This window comes from Nerophis lumbriciformis, linkage group LG24 (genome assembly GCF_033978685.3).
Source record: "Nerophis lumbriciformis linkage group LG24, RoL_Nlum_v2.1, whole genome shotgun sequence".
Lineage (NCBI taxonomy): Eukaryota > Metazoa > Chordata > Actinopteri > Syngnathiformes > Syngnathidae > Nerophis > Nerophis lumbriciformis.
In genome coordinates, this window is record NC_084571.2 from 19253871 (window position 1) to 19270380 (window position 16510).

The window sequence follows — 16510 nt, forward strand, 5'->3', positions numbered from 1 at the left end:
TCTTTGGAAGTGGGAGGGGCCTATCCCTAGGTGCATGTCTTTGGAGGTGGGAGGGAACCCACGCAGTCACAGGGAGAACATGCAAACTCCACACAGAAAGATCCCGAGCCCAGGATTGAACTCAGGACCTTCGTATTGTGAGGCACATGCACTAACCCCTTTTCCATCGTGCTGTCCTATTATTATTATTATTATTATTATTATTACTATTATTATTATTACTATTATTATTATTATTATTATTATTATAATGCCAAAGCAAGAAACCTACTACACTTTGAAAGTGATTATTTTTGTTACTTTTTGTATTTTATTTCCAATTGAAAAATGCAAAAGATGTTGACCTTTAAAGAGTGGAAATTACCTAAAGTAGAATTTGTACTTCAGGGGGAAGTATCTTTAAAAGAGTGATTTGTTTGAAGTGAAACAGTTTTTACCGCAGTTTTTGAAGGGTCAACAGTGACTTTCAAAGGACATCTCAAGGGTTAACGCTGCACGTAAAAAGTCAGCATCAAGCTAATGAATATTGTGTCAAATCTTCAGCCAATCACGTTGCCGTAAGCAGACCGGAGCGTACCAAGTGAGGGAGGATGCATGTGAGAGGGGACAGGGGGCCATCTTGGCGAAGCTTCACACTTCAGCACAAATGCATGATGGTTTGGATCTTTACCATCTTTACCATCTTTACCATCTGTGTGGGCATGCACCATGTCCAGCTGTGGTAGCGTCCTCCTCCTTTCTTCTACTCCTACCCTCCACTGGTGAGCAGACAAAGCCACGAGAGAGAGAGAGAGAGAGGGAGAGGGAGAGAGAGCGAGAGAGAGAGAGAGAGAGAGAGAGGGAAGAAATGTCTGACTTTGTCGCCAAGACAACGGGCTAAAGAGGAGAGAGAGGAGCACAATAGAGGAGGAAAACACATCTTTGTTTAGTGCTGAGACTCCCTGACTGAGTGTGACTTGATACTATTGATATCCATCATTCTAGATGACATTGTGGACCCAGAAGGCCTGAGTGGGCTGACCCCCTCCGTATCGCACCTGGTATCCTCCATAGCCTCAGGTAAGACCCTCCCTCACTTTGATCTTGTGTGGCTGAAGGCCATGAAGGGACTTGGACAAATGGCTACAAAAAAGCCTCCTAAAGTGTTGATGCGTTTTTGTGGAGATGTCTCATCAATGCTGTTGTAATAGGATGTACCTGCACTTTGTCGTACAGGTGTGTCCAAAGTGGGGCTTGGGGGCCATTTGCCGCCCGCAGCTCATTTTTAAAGGCCCAAAGCAAAAATATTATTTAAAAAAAAAAAGTGGAACAAAAGAGCAAAAAAGGGAAATGTAACGAGAAAAAGTTGTGACTCAAATACTGTAACAAAGCTTTTTTATTTCTTTCTTTTTTTTTTGTTGCCCTCGCTCAAAAAAAAATAATGAATCAAAATCAATGTTATGAATTATTGACCTAATCAAGGTTCCAATGACTTCATCTCAAATATTCTACTTTGGAACATTTTGGGGAGAAAATATTGCATATTTTGTGTGTTTGCCATGTAAAAAATAGAGTTTTCTTGGGGGTAAAAAGGGTGTAAAACAAACCCAAAACATCCATCCATCCATTTTGTACCGCTTGTCCCTTTCATTAAAAATACAAATACAAACTTATAATGGAAGCATACATCCGAAGTTGATCTAGAACTTAAATGTTGAAAGTTAAACACATTTTTTATTATTACTTAATTTTAACACTTAATGAGTCAGGCCCTTTTTGGAAACAATTTTGTGGGATTTAAAAAAAAAATTGATTAAATTGTCATTGTTGAATAAAATAAATTAAAATCACTGCTCAAATTACTTCACATCACAAATTCCACTTAGAAATTTTTTGGGGGGGGGGATATATTGCTTATTTTTGGTTTTTACCAATAAAAAAACAAAGTTGGGCAAAAAAGGGCATAAAACATAAGCAGTTATCATGGAAGCATACATCTGAAGATGATATAGAACCTAAGTGTTGAACTTTTTTTTATTTTTCATTATGACACTTCATGAGTCAGGCCCTTTTTTGGAAAAAAATGTAGTGGGATCTTTTCATTTTTATTAAATTGTCATTGTTAAAAAAATGGATTAAGATCACTGCTGTTAAGAATTATTGACCTAATCAAGGTTCCAATGACTTCACCTCAAATATTTTACTTTGAAATATTTTGGGGAAAAATATTGCATATTTTGTGTGTTTGCCATGTAAAAAACAAAGTTTTCTTAGGGGTAAAAAGGGCATAAAACAAACAAAAACCATCCATCCATCCTTCCATTTTGTACCGCTTGTCCCTTTCATTAAAAATACAAATAAAAACTTCTAATGGAAGCATACATCTGAAGTTGATCTAGAACTTAAATGTTGAAAGTTAAACACATTTTTTATTATGACTTATTTTCAACACTTTATGAGTCAGGCCCTTTTTTGGAAACAATTTTGTGGGATTTTCTTTTTTTTTAATTAAATTTTCATTGTTAAAAATGGATTAAAATCACTGCTCAAATTACTTCACATCAAAAATTCCACTTTGAATTTTTTTTTGGGGGTATTGCTTATTTTTTGTATTTGCCAATAAAATAACAAAGTTATTTTACAAGTAAGTCTTGTTCACGAGTGAGGGAAGAGTGGATCGTGAGATCGACAGGCGGATCGGTGCGGCGTCTTCAGTAATGCGGACGCTGTATCGATCCGTTGTGGTGAAGAAGGAGCTGAGCCGGAAGGCAAAGCTCTCAATTTACCGGTCGATCTACGTTCCCATCCTCACCTATGGTCATGAGCTTTGGGTTATGACCGAAAGGACAAGATCACGGGTACAAGCGGCCGAAATGAGTTTCCTCCGCCTGGTGGCGGGGCTCTCCCTTAGAGATAGGGTGAGAAGCTCTGTCATCCGGGGGGAGCTCAAAGTAAAGCCTCTGCTCCTCCGCATCGAGAGGAGCCAGATGAGGTGGTTCGGGCATCTGGTCAGGATGCCACCCGAGCGCCTCCCTAAGGAGGTGTTTAGGGCATGTCCGACCGGTAGGAGGCCACGAGGAAGACCCAGGACACGTTGGGAAGACTATGTCTCCCGGCTGGCCTGGGAACGCCTCGGGATCCCCCGGGAGGAGCTGGACGAAGTGGCTGGGGAGAGGGAAGTCTGGGCTTCCCTGCTTAGGCTGCTGCCCCCGCGACCCGACCTCGGATAAGCGGAAGAAGATGGATGGATGAGATGGATAACAAAGTTGGGCAAAAAAAGGCATAAAACATAAAAAGTTATCATGGAAGCATACATCTGAATATGATATAGAACTTAAGTGTTGAACTTTTTTTTTTTTAATTATGACTTATTTTTAACATCACAGTGGATGTCAGGCCCTTTTTTGGAAGAATTTTAGTGGGATTTTTATTTTTTTAAATTAAATTGTCATTGTTAAAAATATGGATTAAGATCACTGTTTTTATGAATTATTGACCTAATCAAGGTTCCAATGACTTCACCTCAAATATTCTACTTTGAAATATTTTGGGGAGAAAATATTGCATATTTTGTGTGTTTGCCATGTAAAAAACGAAGTTTTCTTGGGGGTAAAAAGGGCATAAAACAAACAAAAAACATCCATCCATCCATTTTGTACCGCTTGTCCCTTTCATTAGAAATACAAATAAAAACTTCTAATGGAAGCATACATCTGAAGTTGATCTAGAACTTAAATGTTGAAAGTTAAACACATGTTTTATTATTACTTATTTTCAACACTTTATGAGTCAGGCCCTTTTTTGGAAACAATTTTGTGGGATTTTTTTTTTGGATTAAATTGTCATTGTTAAAAATGTATTAAAATCACTGCTGTTATGAATTATTTAGCTATTCATGGCTCAAATTACTTCAAAAATTCCACTTTGAAAATGGGGGGGGGGGGGGGGGGGGATATTGCTTATTTTTTGTTTTTGCCAATAAAAAAACTAAGTTGGGCAAAAAAGGGCATAAAACATAAAAAGTTATCATGGAAGCATACATCTGAAAATGATATAGAACTTAAGTGTTGAACTTTTTTTTTTTTTTTAATTATGACTTATTTTTAACACTTCATGAGTCAGGCCCTTTTTTGGAAGAATTTTAGTGAGATTTTTTTTTTTTTTAATTAAATTGTCATTGTTAAAAAAATGAATTAAGATCACTGCTGTTATGAATTATTGACCTAATCAAGGTTCCAATGACTTCATCTCAAATATTCTACTTTGGAACATTTTGGGGAGAAAATATTGCATATTTTGTGTGTTTGCCATGTAAAAAACAAAGTTTTCTTGGGGATAAAAAGGGCGTAAAACAAACCAAAAACATCCATCCATCCATTTTGTACCGCTTGTCCCTTTCAATAAAAAGAAAAACTTCTAATGGAAGCATACATCCGAAGTTGATCTAGAACTTTAATGTTGAAAGTTAAACAAATGTTTTGTTATTACTTATTTTCAACACTTTATGAGTCAGGCCCTTTTTTGGAAACAATTTTGTGGGATTTTTTTATTTTTATTTTTAATTAAATTGTCATTGTTAAAAATGGATTAAAATCACTGCTCAAATTACTTCACATCAAAAAACTTAAGTGTTGAACTTTTTTTTTATTACTATGACTTATTTTTAACACTTCATGAGTCAGGCCCTTTTTTTGGAAGAATTTTAGTGGGATTTTTTTTATTTTATTAAATTGTCATTTTTAAAAATGGATAAAGATCACTACTGTTATAAATTATTGACTTAATGAAGGCGCAAATGGCTTCAAAAATTCCACTTTGAAAATTTTGGGGGGAGAAATATTGCTTATTTTATGTTTTTGCCAAAAAAAAACAAAGTTGAGCAAAAAAGGGCATAAAACATAAAAAGTTATCATGTAAGCATACATCTGAAGATGATATAGAACTTAAATGTTGAACTTTTTTCTTTTTAATTATGACTTATTTTTAACACTTCATGAGTCAGGCCCTTTTTTGGAAGAATTTTAGTGGGATTATTTTATTTTTATTAAATTGTCATTGCTAAAAATGGATTAAGAACACTGCTGTTATGAATTATTGACCTAATCATGGCTCTAATGGCTTCAAAAATTCCACTTAGAAAATTTTGGGGCGAGAAAACATGCTTATTTTATGTTTTTGCCAATAAAAAAAACAGAGTTTTCTTTGACAAAAAGGGCATAAAACACTTTAAAAATAAGTGTGACTTTGTATTGCCTTGTAGACCGGAAGGTGATCTAGAGATTTACTGAAAGCCTTGAATAATAATAATAATAATAATAATAATAATAATATATTTTTTACATTTTTATGACTGAAACTCTTCCAAACTTGAGGGAGCCCTACAGGTAAACAATATTTGAAAAATACCATGCATGCTTGAACTGTTCAGTGAAGTAAGTTTGATTGAGTACTTTAAGTGTATTTTAGTGTATTCGAAGACCTCGATGAAGAACACAAACAAAGGACCCAGATTTCCCTCACCCGGACGCGGGTCACCGGGGCCCCCCTCTGGAGCCAGGCCCGGAGGTGGGGCACGATAGCGAGCGCCTGGTGGCCGGGCCTGTCCCCATGGGGCCCGGCCGGGCACAGCCCGAAGAGGCAACGTGGGTCCCCCCTCCAATGGGCTCACCACCCATAGCAGGGGTCATAGAGGTCGGGTGCAGTGTGAGCTGGGCGGAAGCCGAGGGCAGGGCACTTGGTGGTCCGATCCTCGGCTACATAAGCTGGCTCTTGGGACGTGGAACGTCACTTCGCTGGGGGGGAAGGAGCCTGAGCTAGTGCGTGAGGTGGAGAAGTTCCGGCTAGACATAGTCGGACTCACTTCGACGCACAGCAAGGGCTCTGGAACCACTTCTCTTGAGAGGGGCTGGACTCTCTTCCACTCTGGCGTTGCCGGCAGTGAGAGGCGACGGGCTGGGGTGGCAATTCTTGTTGCCCCTCGGCTCAAAGCCTGCACGTTGGAGTTCAACCCGGTGGACGAGAGGGTAGCTTCCCTCCGCATTCGGGTGGGGGGACGGGTCCTGACTGTTGTTTGCGTTTACGCGCCAAACGGCAGCTCAGAGTACCCACCCTTTCTGGATTCACTCAAGGGAGTACTGGAGAGTGCTCCCCCGGGTGATTCCCTCGTTCTACTGGGGGACTTCAACGCTCATGTTGGCAGCGACAGTGAAACCTGGAGAGGTGTGATTGGGAAGAATGGCCGCCCGGATCTGAACCCGAGTGGTGTTCTGTTATTGGACTTTTGTGCTCGTCACAGATTGTCGATAACAAACACCATGTTCAAACATAAGGGTGTCCATATGTGCACTTGGCACCAGGACACCCTAGGCCGCAGTTCCATGATCGACTTTGTAGTTGTGTCATCGGATTTGCGGTCTCATGTTTTGGACACTCGGGTGAAGAGAGGGGCGAGCTTTCTACCGATCACCACCTGGTGGTGAGTTGGCTGCGATGGTGGGGGAGGATGCCGGACAGACCTGGCAGGCCCAAACGCATTGTGAGGGTTTGCTGGGAACGCCTGGCAGAGTCTCCTGTCAGAGAGAGTTTAAATTCCCACCTCCGGAAGAACTTTGAACATGTCACGAGGGAGGTGCTGGACATTGAGTCCGAGTGGACGATGTTCCGTACCTCTGTTGTCGAGGCGGCCGATTGGAGCAGTGGCCGCAAGGTAGTTGGTGCCTGTCGTGGCGGTAATCCTAGAACCCGTTGGTGGACGCCGGCGGTGAGAGATGCCGTCAGGCTGAAGAAGGAGTCCTATCGGGTTCTTTTGGCTCATGGGACTCCTGAGGCAGCAGACAGGTACCGACAGGCCAAGCGGTGTGCGGCTTCAGCGGTCGCGGAGGCAAAAACTCGGACATGGGAGGAGTTCGGGGAGGCCATGGAAAAAGACTTCCGGACGGCTTCGTAGCAATTCTGGACCACCATCCGCCGCCTCAGGAAGGGGAAGCAGTGCAGTGTCAACACCGTGTATGGTGGGGATGGTGCTCTGCTGACCTCGACTGCGGATGTTGTGTATCGGTGGAGGGAATACTTCGAAGACCTCCTCAATCCCACCAACACGTCTTCCTGTGAGGAAGCAGGGCCCTGGGAATCTGTGGTGGGCTCTCCTATTTCTGGGGCTGAGGTTGCCGAGGTAGTTAAAAAGCTCCTCGGTGGCAAGGCCCCGGGGGTGGATGAGATCCGCCCGGAGTTCCTTAAGGCTCTGGATGTTGTGGGGCTGTCTTGGTTGACAAGACTCTGCAACATCGCGTGGACATCGGGGGAGGTACCTCTGGATTGGCAGACCGGGGTGGTGGTTCCTCTCTTTAAGAAGGGGAACTGGAGGGTGTGTTCCAACTATCGTGGGATCACACTCCTCAGCCTTCCCGGTAAGGTCTATTCAGGTGTACTGGAGAGGAGGCTACGCCGGATAGTCGAACCTCGGATTCAGGAGGAACAGTGTGGTTTTCGTCCTGGTCGTGGAACTGTGGACCAGCTCTATACTCTCGGCAGGGTCCTTGAGGGTGCATGGGAGTTTGCCCAACCAGTTTACATGTGCTTTGTGGACTTGGAGAAGGCATTCGACCGTCCACGAAGTGGCTGGGGAGAGGGAAGTCTGGGCTTCCCTGCTTAAGCTGCTGCCCCCGCGACCCGACCTCGGATAAGCGGAAGAAGATGGATGGATGGATGGAAGTGTACTTTAAGTAAAGACGGGATCAAAAGGTCTAATACTGTAAATTAGTGGTCTTCAGACTTTTCCAGGCCCTCAAAGTGACCTCCTACTTATATCTGCTGTCTTAAAGGTCATTGTGCAATACTAATATACGCATACCACACAGTGTAGTGCTGACAACTTGCGCCCTAATCGTTAGCCGGTATGATTGAATTATTCACACTTTTTATTGTATGTGTTGCATCAATCTTAATGTCTTTTTAAAGTATTTTACATGTGTGGAGAAAAATTGCCAGGGAAATATAAAAATTATATTTAAAAACCAAAAATGTCTCACCTCCAACCACCCCCCATGTACATTTACATTTTGTTGGACCATTCATTAGGTACACCCACACAATATCGATCATTTTATTAATGTTTAACATTTTGTATTAGAATGCCAATTATCAAAAAGTTAAAATTATGTTTATATTATTTTATATCATTATTTATCTGCAAAGGTTTATTTTGGATGCATGTTTTTTTGTCGTTTATAGCAAGGCATTTGTTTTTACTGAGTTTGACTGCCTGGGAAAAAGTCCACTTTGTGTTTGACCTGAAAAAAATTGGGGAATTTAAAAAATACAAGTCAAGCCAACTCTCAGCAATCATTTGTTCAAGATGATAACTTGTTCAGTTGGCTTTAATTCAGCATTTTGTTCCTTCAACAAATGTATTCATGAAAAATAATATTTTAAACAATTCTTGTAACATTTTATACATTTTTAATATTTAAAAAAAACAAAATATTTAATCTTGTATCTATTAGTAGTGTCCCGATCCAATATTAATATCTGACGTCAGCAAAGAAAGAAGTATTTTTGTCAAGTCATTTACAAAAGGAAGTCCTGTGGGGAGTGCTCAGAGAGTATGGGGTAACGGACTGTCTTATTGTGGCAGTTCGCTCCCTGTATAATCAGTGTCAGAGCTTGGTCCGCATTGCCGGCAGTAAGTCGGACACGTTTCCAGTGAGGGTTGGACTCCGCCAAGGCTGCCCTTTGTCACCGATTCTGTTCATAACCTTTATGGACAGAATTTCTAGGCGCAGCCAGGGCGTTGAGGGGATCTGGTTTGGTGGCTGCAGGATTAGGTCTCTGCTATTTGCAGATGATGTGGTCCTGATGGCTTCCTCCGGCCAAGATCTTCAGCTCTCACTGGATCGGTTCGCAGCCGAGTGTGAAGCGACTGGGATGGGAATCAGCACCTCCAAGTCCGAGTCCATGGTTCTCTCCCGGAAAAGGGTGGAGTGCCATCTCCGGGTTGGGGAGGAGATCTTGCCCCAAGTGGAGGAGTTCAAGTACCTCGGAGTCTTGTTCACGAGTGGGGGAAGAGTGGATCGTGAGATCGACAGGCGGATCGGTGCGGCGTCTTCAGTAATGCGGACGCTGTATCGATCCGTTGTGGTGAAGAAGGAGCTGAGCCGGAAGGCAAAGCTCTCGATTTACCGGTCGATCTACGTTCCCATCCTCACCTATGGTCATGAGCTTTGGGTCATGACCGAAAGGACAAGATCACGGGTACAAGCGGCTGAAATGAGTTTCCTCCGCCGAGTGGCGGGGCTCTCCCTTAGAGATAGGGTGAGAAGCTCTGTCATTCTGGGGGAGCTCAAAGTAAAGCCGCTGCTCCTCCACATCGAGAGGAGCCAGATGAAGTGGTTTGGGCATCTGGTCAGGATGCCACCCGAACGCCTCCCTAGGAAGGTGTTTCGGGCACGTCCGACCGGTAGGAGGCCACGGGGAAGACCCAGGACACGCTGGGAAGACTATCTCTCCCGGCTGGCCTGGGAACGCCTCGGGATCCCCCGGGAGGAGCTGGACGAAGTGGCTGGGGAGAGGGAAGTCTGGGCTTCCCTGCTTAAGCTGCTGCCCCCGCGACCCGACCTCGGATAAGCGGAAGAAGATGGATGGATGGATGGAAGTGTATTTTAAGTAAAGACGGGATCAAAAGGTCTAATACTGTAAATTAGTGGTCTTCAGACTTTTCCAGGCCCTCAAAGTGACCTCCTACTTATATCTGCTGTCTTAAAGGTCATTGTGCAATACTAATATACGCATACCACACAGTGTAGTGCTGACAACTTGCGCCCTAATCGTTAGCCGGTATGATTGAATTATTCACACTTTTTATTGTATGTGTTGCATCAATCTTAATGTCTTTTTAAAGTATTTTACATGTGTGGAGAAAAATTGCCAGGGAAATATAAAAATTATATTTAAAAACCAAAAATGTCTCACCTCCAACCACCCCCCATGTACATTTACATTTTGTTGGACCATTCATTAGGTACACCCACACAATATGCATCATTTTATTAATGTTTAACATTTTGTATTAGAATGCCAATTATCAAAAAGTTAAAATTATGTTTATATTATTTTATATCATTATTTATCTGCAAAGGTTTATTTTGGATGCATGCTTTTTTGTCGTTTATAGCAAGGCATTTGTTTTTACTGAGTTTGACTGCCTGGGAAAAAGTCCACTTTGTGTTTGACCTGAAAAAAATTGGGGAATTTAAAAAATACAAGTCAAGCCAACTCTCAGCAATCATTTGTTCAAGATGATAACTTGTTCAGTTGGCTTTGATTCAGCATTTTGTTCCTTCAACAAATGTATTCATGAAAAATAATATTTTAAACAATTCTTGTAACATTTTATACAATTTTAATATTTAAAAAAACAAAATATTTAATCTTGTATCTATTAGTAGTGTCCCGATCCAATATTAATATCTGACGTCAGCAAAGAAAGAAATATTTTTGTCAAGTCATTTACAAAAGGTAAACATTGTAGGCGCTAGCAGATACACAACAGCTAAGCAGACAAGATAGACATACCTGATAAGTGCCCTTCGTTGAACAATATTGCAGTGTAAAACAGCACATTATTTTATATCATTATTTATCTGCAAAAGTTTTTTTTGTTGTTTTTTTTGTCGTCGTCACGATTATAGCAATGCATTTTTTTACTGAGTTTGACTGCTTGGGAAAAAGTCCACTTTGGGTTTGACAGGAAAAAAAATGTCCCGATCCAATATTAATATCTGATATCGGTCTGATATAAGGAAATAAATACATATTTTAGTGAAGGCATTTACAAAAGGTAAACGTTGTAGGCGCTAGCAGATACACAGCAGCTAAGCACACCGTAGCACACAAGCTAGACATACCTGATAAATGTCCTTCATTGAACAATACTGCAGTGTAAACAGCGCGTGTGTCAATATAAACAAACATAATAGTTACATATACATACAAAGTCTCCCATTACGTGGATGGCGAGCTAGCGGTGGATGGTGGAGGGTGTGTCAGTTCATCGCCAGCCAGGCATTCAAAAAAATAGACCAGATCATTATTAAGAAAAAACGACCGACAGGAAGGCGAGAAACACTTTTTATTTCAACAGACTCTCGCGCCGTACCTGCCGTCAAAACTCTAAAGACCGACTGCACATTTCCTATCTTCACAATAAAAGCCCTGCTTCATCCTGCCTGAGCTAACAAAATAAGAGTCTCAGAAAACTAGCAAGCTACGGAGTTTGCCGCCAATGTATTTCTTGTAAAGTGTATAAAAAGGAGTATGGAAGCTGGATACTTTCATGTAGTATTGGACAGAAAGGAGGACTTTTTTTCTCCTCCATTTGAAAATGTGGACGTTATCATCACTACTGTCTGATTCCAATCAATGCAAGTCATCACAATCATACCAACTTATATTATTGTCTTCATGAAAGAAACATGCTTGTATTATCATTAAACACATTTAACTTGTTAACCTCTCTTTTATAAATAAATCAATATAAATGATATATATGAACGATCCCCTCCACTTGGTACATTGAAAAGTAGCTGGCCTGCAGAAAAGGTGTGACCACCCCTGGTCTTGGGCTTTCTGCTACTGTTGTCCCCATACCAATATTCTGGTACTGGTACCAAAATGTATTTTGATACTTTTCTAAATAAGAGGGACCTTTATTTGTCGCCATGGAGGCCAGGATTAGTGATTTAGAAGTAGCTAAAACACTGCCGACTGCGGATGTCTTAAAGCACCTCTTCCTGAGGGTGTTTCAGTGTTATAACTTCACCTTTATCTTTACTTTTTACACCAACATGCGTCCATTCTGGTGCACCAGTACTTTTTAGAGGCGGTATAGTACCGACTACGATTCATTATTATGGCAGTGCGGTACAACCTTACTCTCTGCATAGTCCTTGAATGGTGTGCTGCATGGTGTCATACCTCATGTAGATGAGGCAGTCATCACATTTCCAAGCACGTCCGTGATAGTGAGACGATACTGGTGTGTGTGATCACTCATCCATATCTCATCTCTTCTATTTCATCATGCTGCATATCTCACTGATGTTTCCTCTCATCATGCTGATGACGAGGCCGCTGCCATCACAGCAGTGATAGCACACTCATATATCTGCAGTCATGACCATGGATGCATGGATGCATGGATGGATGGATGGATGGATAAAAGGAATACCAATCTTACAATAACTCACAATTTCATTTGATTCACATTCTTGAAGATTTGTGTTAGAATCTTCCTTTAAACAGATGCTGGCGCTATATTATTTATGTCAACGATAAAAAGGTGAGGTTTGTGCTCAGAGATCACCTTGAAATCACCTCTTTGAAAATCCATGCTTAATCGTTTTGAAACCATCGAGCAAATAAGAATCACAATTGGGATGTGAATTTAGGTCTGACACTCCTAATAGATAGTTATATAGATATAAATACTATTATTACAAAAATACACATTATATACAAATGAAAACACAATTATTTCTATAAATTAGGGAACTGAAATATTCAATCACAATTAATTGCATTTTGTCTATAGTTAACTAATAATTAATCATTCTGATTAATCCCAAATAGAAGTATTTTAATCTTTTTCCTTTTTTTTTAATTAAAAAAAATATTCAGGCTCCAGCACCCCCCGCAACCCTGAAGGGGACAAACGGTAGAAAATGGATGGATGGATGGATTTAGAATCTTTAATAAAAATGTTTTTTTATTAGTACTGTCAAACGATTTAAAAATGTAATCACAATTCATTGCATTTGTCCGTAGTTAAATCATAATTAATCACAATTAATCCCATGGAGAGGTCTTTTTTCTTTTCTATTAAAAAAAAGTATTTTTTTATCTTTATTAAAGTGTATTTGATTAAAATGTACATCCAACATGGGACTGGACAATTCGGATGTGAATCGATTTTTTTCCCCAGTACGCGTAAACGATAGATATACAACAAAAATATTATTATTACAAAAATATACATTATATACAAATTAAAACAAAAATATTTGTATAAATTCAGTTAAACAACTGAAATATTCAATCACAATTAACTGCATTTTTTTCATAGCTAACTAATAACTAATTCAGACTAATCCCAAATAGAAGTCTTTTTATTTATTTATTTATTTTTTTAATTAAAAAAAGTATTTAGGATTTTTAATATAGATTTTTTTTTTATTAGTGCTGTCAAAATTAACCGCAAATAGATTTATTTTTGTCTTTTTTTTTTCTATGAGAAAAAGGGGGAAAAAAGTATTTTTTTATCTTTAAGAAAGTGTACCTGATTAAAATGTACATCCAACATGGGACGGGACAATTCGGATGTGAATCGATAGATAGTTAGATATAAAACAAAAATATGAATATTACAAAAATATACATTACCTACGAATTAAAACATGTTTTTTTTTCAAATTAGGGCTGTCAAACGATTGAAATTAATCGTATTGTCCATAGTTAACTCATAATTAATCACAATTAATCCCAAATAGAAGCCTTTTTTTTTAATTATTAAAAAAAGGAAAAAACGTTTTTTTTATCGTTAATAAAGTGTACCTTGTTAAAATGGAGAATTTGATTGATGCAAATATTTGTTTAGTTGAGTAAAAAGGGTGAAATGTGTGTCATGAAGTTAGTGTAGTGACTTCCCTTTTGCTGCAGACATCACAAGTTCTCCTCTCTCCCATAATGTGTGTGGTTAACTTCTTTTTACACCTGCATGGCATGTTAAAACATTGCTAAGCAACAATAAGTTCATATCGGCTTCAGTTTGGTCAAGGTTTGTGTGGAGCTGGAGCCTATCCCAGCTGACTTTTACCCAGCACAGAGTTTTGAACCAAAAGAAAAGTCTTTGTCATCCTAAATGGAACTACAAAAGCAGTGAAGTTGTCACGTTGTGTAAATGGTAAATAAAGAGAATACAATGATTTGCAAGTCCTTTTCAACGTATATTCAATTGAATAGACTGCAAAGACAATATATTTCATGTTCACACTGAGAAACTTTGTTGTTTTTTGCAAATATTAGCTCATTTGGAATTTGATGCATGCAACATGTTTAAAAAAAGCTGGCACAAGTGGCAAAAAAGACTGAGAAAGTTGAGGAATGCTCATCAAAGACTTACTTAGAACATCCCACAGGTGAACAGGCTAATTGAGAACAGGTGGGTGCCATGATTGGGTATAAAAGCAGCTTCCATGAAATATTCAGTCATTCACAAACAAAGATGGGGCGAGGGTCACCACTTTGTCAACAAATGCCTGAGCAAATTGTTTAAGAACAACGTTTCTCAACCAGCTATTGCAGGGAATTTAGGGATTTCACCATCTACGCTCCGTAATATCATCAAAAGGTTCTGAGAATCTGGAGAAAATCACTGGACGTAAACCATGATATTACAGACCTTGGATCCCTCAGGTGGTACTGCATCAAAAAGCGACATTGGTGTGTAAAGTATATCACCACATGGGCTCAGGAACACTTCAGAAAACCACTGTCAGTAACTACAGTTGGTCGCTACATCTGTAAGTGCAAGTTAAAACTCTACTATGCAAAGCCAAAGCCATTTATCAACAACACCCAGAAACGCTTCGCTGGGCCCGAGCTCATCTAAGATGGACTGATGCAAAGTGGAAAAGTGTTCTGTGGTCTGACGAGTCCACATTTCAAACTATTTTTGGAAACTGTGGACGTTGTGTCCTCCGGATCAAAGAGGAAAAGAACCATCCGGATTGTTCTAGGCGCAGAGTTGAAAAGCCAGTATCTGTGATGGTATGGGGGTGTATTAGTGGCCAAGGCATGGGTAACTTACATATCTGTGAAGGCACCATTAATGCTGAAAAATACATACAGGTTTTGGAGCAACATATGTTGTTATCATGGACGCCCCTGCTTATTTCAACAAGACAATGCCAAGCCACGTGTTACAACAGCGTGGCTTCATAGTAAAAGAGTGTGGGTACCAGACTGGCCTGCCTGTAGTCCAGACCTGTCTCCCATTGAAAATGTGTGGTGCAATATGAAGCCTAAATAGCAGAAGGGAGACTGTTGAACAAGTTAAGCTGTACATCAAGCAAGAATGGGAAAGAATTCCACTTAAAAAATGTGTCTCCTCAGTTCCCAAACCTTTGCTGAGTGTTGTTAAAAGGAAAGGCCATGTAACACAGTGGTAAAAATGCCCCTGTAACAACTTGTGTTGCTGCCATTAAATTCTAAGTTCATGATTATTTGCAGTGTGAACATGAAATATCTTGTCTTTGCAGTCTATTCAATTGAATATAAGTTGAAAAGGATTTGCAAATCATTCTATTCTCTTTTTATTTACCATTTACACAACGTGACAACTTCACTGCTTTAGGCTTTTGTTTGAGTGGAGTACACATCAATATTAGTGGGTTTGTGTGCAAATGAGGCAAAAGTTGGCATCTGTTACTTTAATAGATGAGATGACTTGTATCCTACTTCTTCGTTCTTTGTAACATTCCACTGTCATTAATAAGACGAGTGCTGGGATTGAATTCTCCACAGAGCTGCAGAAAGTCTCTCTGCAGGTGGTAAGGTTTTTTTGTTTTTTTTGCTGTGAATTGTCAGAGAGGAGAATTTAATTCCAGCCTCCTCCATCCGAAGCAGCCATGCAAAGCTAAGATGTCCATGTTGACCTTCTTGTCCCTGCAGGCCCCAACCATGGACGATGACGAGACGCTTTTGTTGGACACAAGCTGGGGAGATGATGATGATGATGATGATGAGGTGGGGGTGAGGCGTGCTGAGATGCCATGCGGGCCGTGGAGGGCAGTGGCCTGGGTCTACACGCAGCCCTGTGCCAGCGGGGTGCTTTCAACCATCTTTGTCCTCCTCCCTTGCACCTTGTTTGCCTTCATGCTCCTCTACTGCCCCCCTCTGGACATTGACCTCTCCTACAGTGCCTTCGAGGTCCACAGTCACTTCTCAGCGGAGCGTTTCGACGCCCTGGCCATTGCCGTGAAGACCCAGCTGGGCTCCTGGGACAGACGTAGAAGAGACGCGGACGGCGAGGACCTGCAGGAGATACCCGAGGACGAGCAGGAGGTCAACAGGACGCGTGATGAGGCCTCCAGGTCAGGAGGTTGTTTGAGACGGTCCCTTCGGGGGCGCCGCTTCGCTCCCAACTACTACCTCCAGAGTCAGGCCCTGTGGAGGATGGAGTTGGTGTTTGTGGCTCAGGGCGACGGAGATCGCAACATCTTCACCCCCGAGCGCCTGAAGACCATCCACCACGTGGAGCGGCTCATCATGCAGCATCCACAGTTCCACCAGTTCTGTTGGAAGCCCATGGAGGTGTTGCGAGACCTCCCCCTGGGGCCCTCCTTCTGCTCGCCGCCCAGCTCGCTCCTGTCTTACCTCTACCCCAGCGAGCGAGCGGGGAAAATCTACTACGACGGCATGGGTCCAGATCTGGCTGATATCCAAGGTCAGGAAATACTCTTCGCTAGCAACTAGCAGG

At 41.0% G+C, this 16510-nt stretch overlaps 1 protein-coding gene across 3 annotated transcripts in view; it reads left to right on the forward strand.

The window, feature by feature from the left end:
- Positions 1-692: 692 nt before the first annotated feature.
- The window catches only part of disp3 (dispatched RND transporter family member 3), a 94691-nt gene continuing 78873 nt past the window's right edge, over positions 693-16510 (forward strand). For 2 of the 3 annotated variants that reach the window (XM_061981770.1, XM_061981768.1), the window contains exons 1-2: positions 768-1059; positions 15703-16477. In XM_061981770.1, the coding sequence (XP_061837754.1) occupies positions 15712-16477 (766 nt within the window). In that variant the 5' untranslated portion in view covers positions 768-1059; positions 15703-15711. The other variant, XM_061981769.1, reaches the window with a different exon arrangement.